The sequence below is a fragment of the Citrus clementina genome, unplaced genomic scaffold (genome assembly GCF_000493195.1).
Source record: "Citrus clementina cultivar Clemenules unplaced genomic scaffold, Citrus_clementina_v1.0 scaffold_3, whole genome shotgun sequence".
In the NCBI taxonomy this organism is placed as follows: Eukaryota; Viridiplantae; Streptophyta; class Magnoliopsida; order Sapindales; family Rutaceae; genus Citrus; species Citrus x clementina.
Window position 1 is genome coordinate 28,016,194 of NW_006262339.1, and position 17,205 is coordinate 28,033,398.

The window sequence follows — 17,205 nt, forward strand, 5'->3', positions numbered from 1 at the left end:
TTATGGTAAAGATGTTATCATCCAAATTTGTGAGAATTAAAATTTAGACCATGTTGTGCTGTAATGCAACATGAAACTAAACCATATTTAGTATTCAAACAGCAGTTAATTAAGATTCATTATTTCCTTGTCATACATATATGATTCATTATTTCATTTGCCATACATATATGTTGTCAATAGATATAGTCATTTAATGAACTTTTTTTTAATTAAAATAGGTGAATAGTTCTCATCATTCCATATTCGAAAACCATTACTTCTCATTCATTTTTCAGTGTATAAATTCGTCTACACACAGCTTCTGAACTGCAACAAGAATTCACAAACTCTATTGATAGATAATTGCCAAAAAAAAAAAAACATGTTTAGATTTTCTTTGACTCTCTTCTTTTTCATTATCATCCCAATTTTTCTCATCATTCAATCACTGCTACTCAAAGGATGATGATCTTGGGGCGCATCTTCTTTGGATGAAAGAGGAATTTCGTTTTGAATTTACAGTAGATTTTTGGAAGAAAACTCATTTTGGGTGCGATATGGGTTTCGGTACAAACGAGAGAACCGTCGATGTTTTTCAAACTGGAATTGAGATTCACACCTGTCGCTCTACTGGGAATTGCTTTTGGTCAATGAGAGAGGATGGCATCTATTTTAGCAACAATGATCAATCTTGGGTTAAAAAATATGATTGGTAGTGATGATCGTGAATGGAATATTAGTACAGTTAATGCCTTTTGATTGATGTTAAAAAAAAAAAATTCAAGTATATTAAGGGATTGATAATATATATTTTGAGAATTTGAACTTCGTGCCTCTTATATATTTTAACAGAAGAAAGCTTATTATTTAATTCTTGTTTTTGTTAAAAATTATTACCTCTCATGGTTTACATATGATTGCAGGAGCGTTTTGAGTAAAATTATAAGATTTATAAGCCTATAAATATCATGCGATTAAATAATAATTAATAAGCTATAAATACCATGTGCTATGGAGATTACGCCACCATTGCACTACCATGCATTTCAAATCTAACGTAAAGTTGGCCAACACTATGAATTTCACTCCAGTGATAAAGTACAAAGCAACTACTCTCTCACGATGCCGAAATTAATATAAACCAAAAAAAATCAAATTTGGGGCCATAATTTCACATTTAATATTTTGAAAGTACCTATGCAATGTTTATAAAAAAAATTTATATGTTGTAAGTCTTAATTTAGTTCCGTTTTCAAGTATGATATTAGTTTTAACCAATTTGATATCCATTTACATATTTATTACATTATATTTTGCACATCTTATGTGGTTTTACGAATTATTATTTTTATATAGTTTCTTAATTTTTTATTTTAATTTATAAGTTTGTACAAATATTACGTTTTCTTTATCACTTTTGAATTATCATTTCATGCTTCATGTTGAAAATTTCAATCATATTATCAATTATGATTTGAATTACTGGAAAGCTTGACCCTTAAAGCATTATGCTCTTAGGTATCTTATATGACACCTTATTATGTTTTAATTGCATAATAAGCATGTGTATATTGCTAACATATTTTGAATTGTCAATATTATTATTAGGGTTTGGCTATATTGGAGTTACTTTAAGGTAGAGTACCATTTTATAACCACACGATCAAAGTTATAATGAACTTTTTAATATTTATCACTTTGCATGTGTGGTTGAGATTCGTATTCTATCATAGATCTACTTCAACGTAGCCATAGCTTTATTATTAACTAAGAAAAATACGAAAATTGAGTTTGACCTGCTCTTTAGTCCCGCTAAAAAGAGCTAAAGGAACATAGAAGGGCATATTCGTCTTTGTCAACAACATAACTAAAAAAAAAAAAAAGCAGTTAGACATTATCTGGTCCTATGTTGTTGGGACATGAACAACAATTAAGCAACAATACAAATGTTTCATTGTCTCGAACTTAACAGCTGTTCAAACTTTCTGTTATTAATTCAATTATAATGTTTATAATACTGGTGATGTTAACAGTGTTTAGTAATTAAAAACTGTTTTAGTCCACGGTTTGCTTTGTTCATCTTATTACTCTAGTCCATGGCTAAAGCCGGCTGATACAATAACAACGGCCGGCAATTTGAAATTACAAAAATTAAAAATTGTTTGTGCAATCCCAATGAAGAAGTTAGCTGGACGAAAACTCCTTACTAAACCCTCTTCATTTTCAGAACAGGCTACTTACTTTAATTACGTGATAGCCCCTCTAATTACGAAATTATTTGCAATTACTAATAAGGTCATTTTGTTTTGATTTGCAAATTAATAGTATTGAGTTGCTAAAGATTTTGTTTGAAAGATGGCTGGAAATTACAGATTCGCGATGGACCAAAAGGATATTGTAAGATTAATGATAGCAAGTGTGGGAAGTTTCATACAAGATCGGTTGATTAACCAGGAGGAAAGGACTCAACACAAAGAGCAGTGTGCTGAGAGGCTAGCAGCTGAAGATGGGAGCAATGATAAAGACTCCGAGTTTAGATACTCCGATCAAGCAGTACTGGCCAATTTGGATTGGGGCATTGAAGCACTTGAAGAAGCTATTAACACCTCGAATATGGAGACTAAGCTTGCGCGATTAGACTACGCGGAGAAGATGCTACAAGTATGTGCCATGCTGGATTCAGATCAGCAAACCGCTGGAGTTCCTAACTTCTATCTATCTGCTTGGGCTCATCTAAATCTATCGTATCTTTGGAAACTGAGGAATAATGTTCACAACTCGGTGCTTCATGTACTCGAGATGTTTTCTATTGATCCTTTCTTCTCGCGGATTGATTTTGCACCCGAGCTTTGGAAAGAATTGTTTCTCCCACAAATGAGTTCAATTGTTGGGTGGTATTCGGAGGCAAGGCATAGGCTTGTGATGGAAGCAATCCCTGATTCTTCTGATTTGTCATTTACAGCTGATTTGGATCAATTCTTCAATGAGTCTTTGATCTTTTCTATGAGGCCTGAACAGGTAGAGAAGTTGCAGCAGCTTGAGCAGCTTTATGGAGATTCATTAGATAAGAATACGCGAATGTTTGCTAAATATTATAAGGATTGTATGAACTCTGATTCGAGTACTCGTACCAAGGTGATCCCAATGCTGCCAATTGCAGAACCGCCGGCGACTCCTTTGCATGAGTTCAGTCGATCAATTCCTGATTACGTAAAATTTGGTCCTGTCTTGCCTAAGAGCGCAGGATTTTCGGCTGTTCTTAAATCAAAAAGTAATATGAGAGGACCTAACAGGTTAGTTTCAAATTTGTGGTGACCCTTCTAGTTTTGTAGTCATCTATTCAACTTCTCAACTGATTTTAGGCTCTAAATATATGCATATCTTCATTTGGGTTTGCAGAATGAATGTGACTTCCATGCCCTCACAGGATCTTGATGAATCTCTTGTGTGGGATCCTCAAGTGAGCTTGCTTTATGTAGATACACACACACACCCACACACCCAGTTACCCATTGCATAAATATCAATGCCTTAACGGATTTATAATTTTATATAAACAATCTTTTATTCTTGGCGACAATGCCAGGGGGACATGCTTGAGGAGAATGAATATGAATCCGATTACGAGCCTGTTGATGATTATATTAATTCTGGAAACCCTAACTCAGCGTCTCCTAGTGGGGCAAAAATGATTAAGGATGAGGAAAGTGAGCTGAAAGAACATGTCAATCCAATTTTCTCTCCTATAGATTCTCCCAAAACCCGTAGTCCGAAAATTTCATCTCCAAAACCAGATTTGCAGAATTTATCTCCAAAAACTGATGTGCACGGTAGAAAAGAACCCAAATCTTTATTGCGACTTCTGTCCAGCCGCATATCTCATAGCCCTGTACCGACCTCTTCGCCATCGTCTCCACAATTGAGTAAAGATTACAGCATTAGCTCAGCAGACTCGGATGGTGAATTGGTAGTTTGTTAAAAACTTACGAGCACTCAAGTTATTTTATTTGCTTTGTTAAAATTTTGGACTTCTACTAATGGTCACTTTTCAATTAGGAGAAGCAGAAAAGCTCAACGAGAAACTCTTCTCGAGCAAGGAGTATGAGTTACGAAAATGTGAACATTGTTTTGCTGGAGAACAGGTAGGCAGTACGCAGTACTTTTATTCAAGTTTGTTACTTATGTAGTTTAATAGACAATCCTGCCATTACATAGAGTTTACAAAATTTCTTTCAAAGAATTATTAATCTTTTTGAATTCTGCAGTCCCTGCAATGAAAGTGATGAAGGAAGCCAAAGCTGCAATTCGCTCCCTTGCTCCGAGAAGATGACTTCCAGATCAAGACCGCCAAAAGATTTTGTCTGTCCTATAACAGGCCAGATTTTCAATGATCCAGTAACCCTTGAAACTGGTCAGACGTATGAGAGAAAAGCGATTCAAGAATGGCTAAAAAGAGGAAATACGACGTGTCCCATTACAAGGCAACCTCTCTGTTCAAATTCACTGCCAAAAACAAACTACGTCTTGAAGAGACTTATAACATCTTGGAAGGAGCAGTATCCTGATCTTGCTCAGGAATTTTCCTACTCCGAAACCCCAAAGCATTCATTTGGGTCCTCCCCCTTAAAAGACATGACTTTGGCATCTAGTCCATCTAGAACTTTCAATTTTCACATTCATAACAATACGGATGATCATATCAATGAAAGGCGCAAAAGATTTACACAAGCGGCAAATGCTACATCACCGACTAGTGTGATATCTCAAGCTTCTGTCGAAACAATTATAAATGGGTTGAAACCTTATGTTACATGTCTTTGTACTTCAGAAAACTTGCAAGAATGTGAAACCGCAGTGTTGGCAATTGCGAGATTGTGGAAGGAGTCAAAGGGTGATCCTGGGGTTCATGCTTATTTGTTGAAACCAACAATTATAAATGGGTTTGCGGAGATATTATCAGCCTCTTTGAGTAGAGAAGTTTTGAGAACATCAGTTTACATTCTCTCTGAGCTGATGGTTGCTGATGAAAGTGTTGGAGATATTCTTACCAGCGTAGATTCTGATTTCGATTGCTTGGCTGCTCTTCTGAAAAATGGCCTAGGGGAGGCTGCCGTGCTTATATACCAGCTGAGACCAGCATTTGCTCAGCTTTCAGCGCATGAATTTATACCCTCCCTTGTTCAGCTAGTACTGAACAAAACTGAAGAGTTTGATGAACTGCAATTTGTGATGGAGCCCAAGGATGCTGCCATAGAAATGCTTGACCAGATACTAATGGGAGGAGATAAAAAAAGCAGGTCCATCACTGCTTTGAGTCTCATTTCCGCCAACGGGATTCCTGCCTTAATTAAGTGTTTGGATAGGGTTGAAGAAAGGAGGTCCATTGTTTCCATACTCCTATGTTGTATGCACGCTGATAAAAGTTGCAAAACTTTGATAGCAAAGAGAATTGAGCTATCCCATGTTCTTGATTTGTTTCATGATGGAAATGATAGCGTGAGAGGCATATGCATCAATTTCCTCTCGGAGCTGGTGCTGTTGAATAGGTTAATTTATGTTCTCTCTTATATGTTTTACGTATCAAATCTTCACTTGTCTTGATGATAATAATCATACTATATTTTGTAACTTTGGTATCTCATTGTTTTTCATTTTGCTTTTGCCCATTTGTTTCAGGAGGACCTTTAGCAACCAGATTTTGCAAGTAATTAGAGATGAAGGAGCATTTAGTACCATGCACACCTTTCTTGTTTATCTGCAGATGGCTCCAATGGAGCAGCAACCTGCAACAGCCTCTCTACTTCTTCAGTTGGATCTCCTGGTTTGTGTTGTCTCTTTGAAAATCAACCACAATAATTAAGCTTGTACAAATATATTTTAGTAAACATCATGATGTCTAATCATAGATTCTTACAATTCTTTTGTCCAGGTTGAGCCACGGAAGATGAGTATGTATAGGGAAGAAGCTGTAGAGGCACTAATTGAAGCACTCCGCAGGAAGGATTTTCCAAACTCCCAAATGATGGCTCTAGATGCTTTACTATCGCTAACTGGGCGTTTCACTTTTTCGGGGAAGTCCTACACGGAAGCTTTGTTGCTCAAGATTGCAGGGTTTGATCAACCTTACAATGCACTTATGAAGCCAGAGCGACTGAGTAAACCTGAATCTGAAATGGTGGAATCAATGGTTTGCATCTATGGTTTTTGGCTGATTTCGGAACCTGTTATTCTTTAATATTTGCATTCAGTTGTATGTCAATAGTCACTTATATTTTTGAATGTAGGAAGAGGAAGAACAAGCTGCATGCTCCTGGGAGAAAAGGGTGGCTTTTGTACTCTGCAATCATGAGAAAGGCTCAATATTTAAGGCTTTGGAGGAATGCCTCAAAAGTAATTCTTTAGAGATGGCCAAGTCTTGCCTTGTAATTGCTACGTGGCTAACTCACATGCTTTCCACTCTTCCTGATACTGGTGTAAGAGGCACCGCTCGTAGGTCTTTGCTTGATGAATTCATCAATGTGCTCCAATCCTCGAAGAACCTGGAGGAGAAAATTTTGACAACCCTTGCTTTGAAAACTTTCATCTCTGATTCAGGTAAATTTTAGTCTAAAGAAAGTTAACATTACAAGCATATTTTTTAAAATGAGTTTAACGACTGTTTAACAAAATTTCATGATATCAAGTTGCACTAGAGGAACTAGGAAAGTATGCTAAATGCATATATGGGACCTTGAGAAAGCTTAAGAAGTATTCAGCTGTGGTCACAGATATACAGAAAGCTTTAATGAATTTGTCATCAGTCAATGCAGTAAGTACCACTTTTGCTGTGTTTAGTCCAAGTAATGCCGACTGTAACTTGAGAACCCTAAATTTTTCTGCTTTGCAGACAGAGCTGTGGCATTGCAATGAAGTAACTGAGTTGGATTCAAGCACAAATGGTGAGGTTCTCTCTCTGATTCACCTCAAAGGTCGCGTTTTGAGCAGCCATTCCGACGGCACTATAAAGGTATGAGCTCATACAAACACACACTTATACAAACATCAATTCTTTAGTCTAATAACTGGATTTGGTCTTGTCTTGACTCTAGATGTGGGATTCTGGGAAGAGGGTTTTGCGATTGATTCAAGAAGTTCGCGAGCACACAAAAGCTGTGACGTGCCTCTATGTTCCATCTTCAGGTGACAAACTATACAGTGGTTCCTTAGACAAAACAATTCGGGTAAGTCTTCTCGTATCAGTAAAACAATCTTCCTAAGAAGTGAAAGCAACAACAGCAGCAGCTTTATATATGCATCCTCAAACAGTTCTTGGTCTATCAAACCAGAAGAAATTCATTGCTCTTCTAGTTCATATTGTAAAGAGGCAGTAACCCGAGTTTGACGGCCAACGCTGAAATTGCTTGTTTTTGTTTCCCCAGCAACCCGGAGTTAATCCAAGTATATACATACATTCTGTTCCATGTGAGCAATTTGTTACAAAGATCTGTAACAAAAGAAATCTAGCTGAAAAGATAACATAATGTAACAGGTGTACAATTGGTCAGGGGCAATAAAGCACATAAACTTCAATAAACATGTGAAATCTCTGGTAATGACCGGAGATAAACTGTACTGCGGTTGCTCTGGTTATAGTATCCAGGTACACATATTCTTGTTTCTCCAACGCACTTGTTTAAATAGACTCCGTGCTTATAATTTAACCATGCAGGATGTGGATTTGGGCAATTTAACATCGAACACATTCTATGCTGGGACAAAAAAGTTGCTCGGGAAACAAACTATACATTCCTTGCATATGCATAATGGCCTTCTCTTCGCAGGTGGCTCTTCAGTTGATGGCACAGCCGGAAAGGTAGGCAAGCAACTATTTTCATTGAAATTATTCATGTCCCTATCAGTAAACTAAACTGACTGATATTTTAACTTTGTTGCAAACAATTTTTATCATTATTTTTTTTGGGGGGGGATTATTGAAGGTGTTTAGTATCTCAAGCAAGACAGCTGTGGGATCATTCACAACAGGGATCGATATTCAGCACCTAGCTGTCAATAGTGACTTCATATTTACTGCTACAAAGTGTGGGACCATTGAGGTTTGGTTGAAGGAAAGAGTCACCAGAGTTGCCTCTGTTAAAGCTAATAGTGGTGGGGGGCATGCCAAAATTACATGTTTGGTAGCTGATAACGATGTGGGCATGCTGTATGCTGGCTCATCTGATGGCAAAATCCAGGTAGTATGTTTCATCGATGAAGTGTATATCAAGAGTCCCTGTCAAATTGTGACTTTAACTTGTACTCATTTGGTTTTCTATGTAATCCGATTTTTGCAGGCTTGGGCTCTGGAGTAGACGGTCATCCATATAAGTAGTTGTGATATTTATATATGTTGATGTTAAATTTGTAAATCAAGCGCTGTGATTTGATTGATTTCACTTCTTTTAATATGTTAAAAATTATAGCTAAAGGGTTTTTGTTGAGACTTGAGAGTATTAATCAGCAAGGCAAATTCATTTTAATAAATTTAATATAATTTCATCACTTGATTCCATAGATGTCACCCAAAAAAAAAAAAAAATTGAATTATTTTGACCAAAAGAATAGGATCAAATAGAACAAATGAATACAACACAACAGAAACAAAAACAATCATCACAAAACTTTACAAACACACAGTGGCCGTAGTCTGGAGTGGAGCATAAAATAAACGTTTTTATACTCTGGCCTCTCCAACTTTGACATTTTTCCCCCAATGTTTTTTTTAAACTTTTTAAATTCTCACCCGTCAAACTTTACCACCTTTCCATTCGCCTCCCTTGCTCTGTTAAACATAAACTTGAAATGGCCGTGACCAAGCTTTCGAATCCTCCTCCTGAAACCTGCTGGCGCCGGCGGTTCCACTGTTACTTCCATCAACAAAAGAATGGTACCTCAACAGGAAAGTAAGCGCAAGCACCACCCACTCCAAGAAAAAGATCAAAACAGAGAGAGCACCGGCGAGTTTGAGAATGACAGCACCGTCTTCTTCTCTGACGTAAGACTTCAAGTAGCCCAAGAAATCACTGGTACTGGCGAATATGAGGACGGAGACGGAGCCCTGGAAGATGCCGGTGAGGACGGTGGCGACCATGTGGGCGGCGTAGCACTTGTTTGAGGAGGAGGTGGCGACGGAGAGGGAGGAGACGGCGATGAGGATGGTGAGGACGTGGAGGAGGATGAGGAAGAAGCCGACGAGGGAGGGGAAGAGGCGGAGGGAGAGGGTGAGGAAGATGAAGCTTGAGGAGGCGGCTAAAAGGATGTAGTTGCTGATGAGCAGGAGCTTGTGCTTGCGGGAGTGGGTTTCGGCGAATGACGACGACGATGGGTTGATGTTGAAGGAGACGCCCATTGTTGTTGCTGTTACTGAGAGATATCTGTTAGAGCTTGATTTGTTGATGATTTGAAGAGATATTGATGATGATGAACTGAAAGATTTTGTTGGGGGAGATCGGAGATGCGAAGAAGGGTATTTAAAAGGAAGAAGATGGAGCAACGGTCATATTTCTTTTGAAAAATTTTTGCGTTTGGGGGGAATGCGAACGTTGGAAGAGGACACGTGGCCATTTAGGTAGCAAGTTTGCCAGTTCACAACGGTCGGGAAAAAGCAATAGATGTTAGTAAAGATTCAAAATTTGTTACGAACGCCTGAATTTGCATCCGGGGATGTAGCTCAGATGGTAGAGCGCTCGCTTAGCATGCGAGAGGTACGGGGATCGATACCCCGCATCTCCATCTTATACAAGCCAGTTTTTAATTTTTAATTTTTTTAATTTAAACAATTTCTGTCAATCTAAGGTGGCGTTTGTTTTTTTGTCTGAAATTTAAATAGACTTGAATTTTTAATTTTTTTAATTTAAACAATTTCTGTCAATCTAAGGTGGCGTTTGTTTTTTTGTCTGAAATCTAAATAGACCTGAATTAGTCTGAATTCTGAATATGTCTGAATGTCTGAATCTGAATAATATGTTTGTTTTTCGTCTGAATCTCATAAAATAAATATTAAGTTGTTTGTCTTTTTCAATTAAAAAAGCTGAAAATATGTACTTTTACATTTGTATCCTTATTAAATTTGAATGTCAAATAAATAATATATTAAATACCACAATATTTTAACATTTATAAGTAAAACCATATTCAAGTGAATACATAATTATTTTGGAATTTTAATATATAAAATACCATAAATTTTAAATTTTATCGTATATAATATAAGAAAGAAAAAATAAGGATATTTTTATGTGGGGTAAATATCTATGGGTGAGTTTTGGAATAGACATGAAAAATAAATTATAAAACAAGGATATTTTTGACATTAGCAAGTAATTGACTTAATTCAGATTTCTCCATTAAGTAAAAAGCTAAAAAAATTAACTTATTTTATTAAGTCAAAATTATCTAAAAAGTCTCATTAAGTTATAAAAACAAACACCTCTAATTAACTTAATTAATTAAGTTAAGTCACTTTAAGTCATTAATTAATTAACTTAATTAATTGTTAGAGATGAAAATTTAATTTCTAACAATTTCCATTGGTTTGAATTGAAAATTCTTCAACCTGATTAAAGTTCAACTGCAATTGAGCAAGTCCATTCATTTGAACAGCTGAAAACTGCCAATCTAAAAGAAATTAAAATTATTCTTATGAATGAATATTAGTGATTTAAATCATATTAACAATCAAATTCTCCAAAATCTGTACAGAAATTATGGTCCGGCCTAAGTTCCTAAAAAGGCTGCAAAGAAAAAGGAAAAACTCTCCTGCCTAGTAAATTCCGAGTATGGTAAACAATGTAACTATCAATGCCCTCTTCTTTTTTCATTGAAATATCAACAAGGAATGCTTTATACTTGAACTTCACCTATCCCACGCCATCACATTCCAGCATAGCAGGCTTGTGCTGTTTCATAATAGAGTTGCAGCTTAACGAAGAATTTTGAAAAATTTCTGCCACAAGATCCAGAAACAATTGTTTCAGCTGGATGGTACTTCATTTTGAATAGCACTAGTTGAAATATTCGGTGATCCAAAATTGAATTCTGCTGTCTTCAACTTGTTTTGCGTCCTCCAGTAAAGGTAAACTATTCCACAGGCCTCGAACCAGCTGCTGATAAAAGAATTATACTCTTTCTTGGAATAACTTGTATGTTGACTTGTTTAGCATTCAGCAAGAAAAGAATACAATTCTCCCCCGAGCAGGGCAGGGATATTAAATATTGCGAGGAAAGGCAATTTTATTGGCTTGAAAGAACTTTGATCATGACTGATTGTAAACAAACCACTGTCTCGATTCTGCTTTCTTTCGAGCTCTGCTCTCCATGTAAGCAGCCCCATTCATGGCTTGCTGTTTGGATAGTCAGAAAGAATTCCAGGAGGCAGGTTTCAATGCAGATAGCAGATATAGTTCCTAAAAGGTAGTCACCAGATTGAAGTGAAATTTAGCAAGCAAGCAAAACTAGCGTCCAAAAAACAGGAGGGTAAGGAAAACAAGGAGCTGTTATGAATCTTGGTAGCAGAAAGATGTCCATATTTCCACAAATATATTAAAGTAAAGCAAAATGATTTTTTTCGGCACTTTACAATGTAATCTAAGTAAATCAAAGATAAAGTGCACATATGGCATTAAGAGAGAAATAAAGTGTGTGCATATTGCTTTCTGATTAAAAGGGTAAAAATCAACATTTAGAGCACATATCTTCCTCTCAGGTATTTACCTTGTTCATCTGCCAGATGGTTGACACCGCAATGGGTCTTCTCACCTCTGGCGAAATTCAAAAACAACTTTACAGTAACAACGCAGAGAGAACATCAACATAATCCATCCTGTAAGGGTAAATATTAGAAAGGTAAGAAACAATTAACAAAACAAGAATGAAGCATGTTATTATCCTACATACAATTCCAGTAAAATCTTCTTCAATACTTCTTTCACAAGGGAAAGAATATGGCCATAAAGACTCCTTCATTGCTGTCTTGCATCAAGTATTCCTCCATGTAATTGTTGTGCAAAGCTGCACACTTCAGTCACCTGCTATAGACAACACCCGTACTTTACTTATAAGACCATTCACAACTCCAAGACAGATGCTAAATATCTTTGCTTAAATCCCAATTTGCAGTACTAATTTCGTAGCACAAGAAGTATGCATTTTCGTCTATGCTAATAAAAATAAAGCTTTAGAAAGAAATGGCTTCTGAGAACTTGTATTTCTTACTCTATCCATCTCTCTATGTACGCATATACATTTAATAAATCTAATAGCAATTTTCCAAGAAATGGAACAACGACCAAAAATAAAAGACTGAAGATATGGAATTTGAGACGGTAATTAGTCACTTGCCTTTTATCAAGTCCCTCAATTAACATTGCATATGTTGGAGATTTTATCTGGCAGCCTTTCTTTTCCATGATGTCCAACAGTTCAGAGCATTTGTCTGCAAGACCTTTCTTAAGCAAGCCATCAATAAGTATTTTCCAAGCTACTTCATCAGCATTATACCCACAATGTAGTAAGTTACAAAACACTGCTTTAGCCTTCTCGTTTTTCTCTTCATCATATAACCCACAAAGGAGCATCTTGTAGGACTCTAGATGCGGTAAATGACCATGTTCAATCATAGCATCCAACAGTCGTACTGCTTCCTCATACAATTTCAACTCACAGCAACACTTCACAAGAGCATTATAAATATCTTCACTAGGTGATATTCCTCTTTCTCTCATGTGATCAAATAACCTTTGGGCTACTGTCCAGCGCCCAACTTTGCAAAGTCCAATGATGAGCTTCCCATAAGTGTTAACATTAGGTGAACAACCGTGTGCATGCATTGTCTCAAAAAGTTGCACTGCAGTGTCAAATTCCATCATCTTCCACACATCAGCAACATTGACTAATGAGACATTTGAAACCAAATAAAATCCCATCACATTGCTGTTTTCTTTCATCCACTTTTTATTTGATAGATGCTTGATTAAAAAAGCATATGTGTGATGAGAAGGCTCGCAACCAGCATCAAACATGCGCTTGAGAACATCAAATGCGGAATATATTAAGCCCAAATTAGCATATGCGCGAATTAGCAAGGTGTAAGTCACAGAATCTGGCGCAATTCCCTCTCTATTCATTTTAACTATCAAATCTTCAGCTTCATCTAATTTCCCTATGCTGCAATATGCCTGAATAAATGCAGTATAAGTATATACATCAGGTTTAAGTCCCAAGGAAACCATTTGGTCTAAATGCCTGTGAGCATGATCAAAGTCTCCTTCCTTCAGTACTTCTTCAATAAGAATCGTATAAGTATAAACTGTGGGTTTAACTCCCATCTTTGTCATCTTTTCCACCAGCAACAAAGCTTCTTGCACCTTTCTTTCTCTGTATAAGCCATCTATTAGAGCATTGTATGTGTATGAATTCGGCAAACAATCATCACTAAGCATTCTCTCTAGTAAAGAATGGGCATCATCTATTTTCCCTTCCTTGCAGTATCCATCAATCAATGCAGTATATATCACTTCACCCGCCTTTATACCTTTCTTTTCAAGAGAATCAAACAGCACCTGAGCTTCTTCCACACGCCCTCTTTTACATAAAGTGTCTATGAAAACACCATAAGTAAACTGATCAGGAACAAGACCACTTTCATTTATCAAATGAAGCACTTTATAAGCACTATCTAAATGACCTTCTCTACACTGTCCATAAATCAATGAGTTATAAGTAATCAATGTAGGTGATAAATTCTGCTCAAGCAACTCATTAAGTAGAGACATTGCCCTATGCACATTTTTTCTTTTACAAAACCCACATATCAGTTCATTATAAGTCCTAGCATTTGGACTACAATTATTAGATTTCATCAAATCCAAAATTTGCAATGCAGCCTCCATCAATCCCTCCTTACAATATCCATCAATCAACGCATTATATGTAACCACATTTGGAAACAACCCTTTCTCCAACATTCTATTCAACAACCCGCTTGCCTCATCAACCTTATTCTCTTTACACAAGCAATCAATCAACACTGTATAAGTATGCACATTTGGCTCACACCCTCTTGCCGACATCTCATTAAAAAACTCCAACGCTTCTGATTTCCTACATACTCTACACAACCCAAAAATAACCACAGTATAAGTCCTCACAGTCGGCCTACAATCATCCTCTCCCATTCTCCTAAACAACTCTATTGCCTCATCCACCCGTTTTGCCTCACAAAGACCGTGTATCAAATTTGTATACGATACCTCATTTCTTCGACAACCCTTTTTCGGCATCATCCTAAAAACTCTAAAACCTTTCTCCACATCCTTATTCCTACAATACCCCAAAATCAACGACGTATAAGTAAATGTATCCGGACTCAATCCCGCCTGCACAATCTTACTCACATACAGCTCTGCCTCACCAACATTCCCCACCTTACAACACCCATTAATCATCGTATTCAACGTATAAACATTCGGCACAACCATATTATCCAACATTTCCAAATACACGCGCTTCATCTCGTCAACCAAATGAAATTTCGACAATTGCATTAACAATGTGTTATAACCCTTAACACTAAGCTTCAAACTAAACTCACTACCACTGTCATTCACTCTCCTCAGAAAATCTAACACGAAAAGAATTTCTTTATCCAAACTACAAGATTTAAGCATCAAAAAGACAATTTTTTCACTCGCCTTGGTGAAATTGTTACGGATTAAGAGATTTAACAAAGAGGAGTAGGATTCAACGGAGTGTTTGAACCCGGGTTTTTGGGAAATCCAATAGGAGAAATCGAGGGCAGTTTGGGGATTGAGGTCGAGGGAGAAGAGAGAGGAAATGTGAGAAGGGGACAAGAGAGGGATTAATTTTGTGATCGAGGGGTGTCGTTGCCACGTTGTGGGGTGAGTTGAGAGGATGGTGAAGATTTGAGAGGGGAGATCCGGTGGGTCCGGGTCTAGGGGAAGTGGGAGGGAGGAGATTGATGATGATGTGCAGAAGGGATATTTAATGAGAAACTGACCTGGGCTTTTGGTGAAGGCGGTAAAAATGGCGGCCGGCGTCCGATTACTCATTTCCAGACGGCGGCGGGAATGACGGTTCGGTTCATGAATGTGAAAGGAAAGAAACGTGGGAGACTGACACACTTCACTGGTTTCTGTAACGAAAGAAGAGGAGGGTTGTTACAATAACAGTGGTAAAATGGAAAGAAGAAAACTGTGTAGTGAGTTAAAACTGCCCTGAGCTAATTTACGTAAGCAATGCTACGGCGTCCAAGCATACGGGTCTCAGTTTGAGTCCGAATTATTAAGGTGTTATTTATCATTTAACGATGGTTAAATAATTTTATGACTTATTAAATTTATTATTTAGTAGATGAATGATATATGATATTAAAAATTAAATTTAAATTTAAATATTAGAATTTTAACTGTTAAACACAAACATAATACAAATATTTTTTTTTCGTGACACTCATATGATATATGATATAATGTGCAACTCCATTTGTCTTTTTTTTTTTTTTTTGTCCCAGTAACGACACCTCTTTCTAATAAAGTTTTAAGTTTTTTGTTTTCATTTTTTTAACTTATAAATAAATGTTGATAATTGTTTCGGACTTGTAAGTATTGGATCAGTTTTCTTATAGACTATTACAAATTAAAAAGAGTAAAATTTGCCATTCAAAAATGAGTATTAAGAATTTTTTTTTACCTGCCATGAAAGTCATAATTAAAACATCAAGATGTATTGGTATTTTAAATAAGGATTAAGATCCTTTTTTAATTTGAATTCTATTGAATATAAATTTACGTTTTGATTAGTGATTAATAAATAAATAATAAATAAATTATATAAACAAAAGATGTTGTTAATATCATTAATTGATTTTGTACAAATTAATTTAACATAATATTATTAGCTTGATGAAAATATAAACTTACAAAAATAAATTATCATTACAATATTTGTTTATATATGATATTAAAGATTTATCGATTGATTAAGCAAGTCTTTTTTTGGGGGGGGGGGGGGGGGGGGTGGGTGTGGTGGGGAAGGAAGATTAAACAAGTTAAAAGGAACATAAAGTCTAAATTCCTAATCTGCGATTAGAGATGGTAGAAGGGCTCCGGCCGGCCGGGCTCGTCGGGCTTGGTAAGAGCTAAGGTCTCGAAAATCAAGGCCGACCATGGACCTGGGCTTACAACAATAATAATCAGGCCCAGCAACCCACAAAATTTTATAAATTTTAATGTACTCCCAACTCTTTTGTGCAGCCAGCACTTATACACCCCAGCGTATTTCTTCAGGCAAACCTTATCATTTTTAAAATTTTCTGAAAAACAAAAACCGGGCCAGCCTAAACTCCGGTTCAACCGTCCCATTTTGCCAACCAAATTTGTGCTTAAAGAAACAACCGACATGGGGCATATGACACGCTTTGCAAATCTCACCCGGCAACATTAAGATGAGCAAAGTATTTGTATGAGTTGATCGGTTGTATTTACGATAGGGACACAAAAAATTTCTAAATAATCAACATGAATCTTAATGAAATTAGAGCATTCCACTCACTGAGGTGTGCAGTTGGTTTGGTATACAAAATCAAAAATGAAATATTCAAGGAATTTTTCAAATAAAAAATAAAATATTTAAGGAAACTAAATTAATCATCCATAAGTCTATGAGCATAATATGAGTTTCTAGAAGACTAGAGACTAATGAGAAGGGCTTGATTAACTAAAATATGATCTGAAGTTGTATCAATCGCAGTGGTCCAGATGATGGCAAGGTGAAATTAGTAAAATTTCTTATGTTAAGACAACTACAAGAATAGAATTTATTCATACATCTAAAAATGACGATGGGATGCTGGTTTTGATAGAAAAAAGAGTAAAACAAATATTAAATTATTTTCTAAAAATTGAAAATATAATGATGAGATGCTGCTTCGATAGAAGAATGAGTAAAAAGAATGAAAAGACAGCTTTTAGAATAAGAAATGAAAAATGAGCAAAAAGAATCAAATGTTAGGTTTTAGAAAGAGAAGCAACTTTTGAATATTGATAACTTTGATCTTTGGGTGCGTTTGGCACACTGTATTGTATTATATTGTATTATATTATTTTAATATTGGTGTATTATATTATACTGTATTGCATTAGTACTGTATTATAATAACGTTGTACAATG

General features: G+C 36.2%; 3 protein-coding genes and 1 non-coding gene across 4 annotated transcripts; 2 read left to right on the plus strand and 2 right to left on the minus strand.

Moving 5' to 3' along the window:
- Window positions 1-2,337: 2,337 nt before the first annotated feature.
- Window positions 2,338-8,330, plus strand: LOC18046132 (putative E3 ubiquitin-protein ligase LIN-1). The gene is made up of 15 exons (XM_024187293.1): window positions 2,338-3,275; window positions 3,382-3,442; window positions 3,569-3,949; window positions 4,039-4,124; window positions 4,248-5,528; window positions 5,659-5,803; window positions 5,912-6,169; window positions 6,267-6,576; window positions 6,666-6,790; window positions 6,869-6,988; window positions 7,071-7,202; window positions 7,511-7,621; window positions 7,691-7,834; window positions 7,959-8,213; window positions 8,313-8,330. The coding sequence occupies exons 1-15, from the start codon at window positions 2,338-2,340 to the stop codon at window positions 8,328-8,330; spliced, it is 4,365 nt and encodes a 1,454-aa protein (XP_024043061.1).
- Window positions 8,331-8,547: 217 nt separating this feature from the next.
- On the minus strand, window positions 8,548-9,455 carry LOC112100247. Its single transcript, XM_024189124.1, has one exon. The coding sequence runs from the start codon at window positions 9,365-9,367 to the stop codon at window positions 8,804-8,806; it is 564 nt and encodes a 187-aa protein (XP_024044892.1). The 5' UTR covers window positions 9,368-9,455; the 3' UTR covers window positions 8,548-8,803.
- A 222-nt stretch (window positions 9,456-9,677) lies between these two features.
- TRNAA-AGC lies at window positions 9,678-9,750 on the plus strand. The gene has a single exon. It is a non-coding gene; the product is annotated as a tRNA-Ala (tRNA).
- A 956-nt stretch (window positions 9,751-10,706) lies between these two features.
- LOC18046133 (pentatricopeptide repeat-containing protein At5g65560) lies at window positions 10,707-15,317 on the minus strand. Its single transcript, XM_024189023.1, has 4 exons — window positions 12,358-15,317; window positions 11,914-12,044; window positions 11,731-11,839; window positions 10,707-11,423 (listed from the first exon to the last, which is right to left on the minus strand). The coding sequence occupies exons 1-2, from the start codon at window positions 15,084-15,086 to the stop codon at window positions 12,041-12,043; spliced, it is 2,733 nt and encodes a 910-aa protein (XP_024044791.1). The 5' UTR covers window positions 15,087-15,317; the 3' UTR covers window positions 10,707-11,423; window positions 11,731-11,839; window positions 11,914-12,040.
- Window positions 15,318-17,205: the final 1,888 nt, after the last annotated feature.

What these genes read in the sequence shown, in the direction of transcription:
- LOC18046132 (XM_024187293.1), top strand. Translation starts at nt 2,338, where the DNA reads ATGGCTGGAAATTACAGATTCGCGATGGACCAAAAGGATATTGTAAGA. An exon ending in ATTGTTTTGCTGGAGAACAG is followed by an intron (nt 4,125 to 4,247) that starts GTAGGCAGTACG and finishes TGAATTCTGCAG; the next exon opens with TCCCTGCAATGAAAGTGATG. An exon ending in TTGATGGCACAGCCGGAAAG is followed by an intron (nt 7,835 to 7,958) that starts GTAGGCAAGCAA and finishes GGATTATTGAAG; the next exon opens with GTGTTTAGTATCTCAAGCAA.
- LOC112100247 (XM_024189124.1), bottom strand. Translation starts at nt 9,367, where the DNA reads ATGGGCGTCTCCTTCAACATCAACCCATCGTCGTCGTCATTCGCCGAA.
- LOC18046133 (XM_024189023.1), bottom strand. Translation starts at nt 15,086, where the DNA reads ATGAGTAATCGGACGCCGGCCGCCATTTTTACCGCCTTCACCAAAAGC.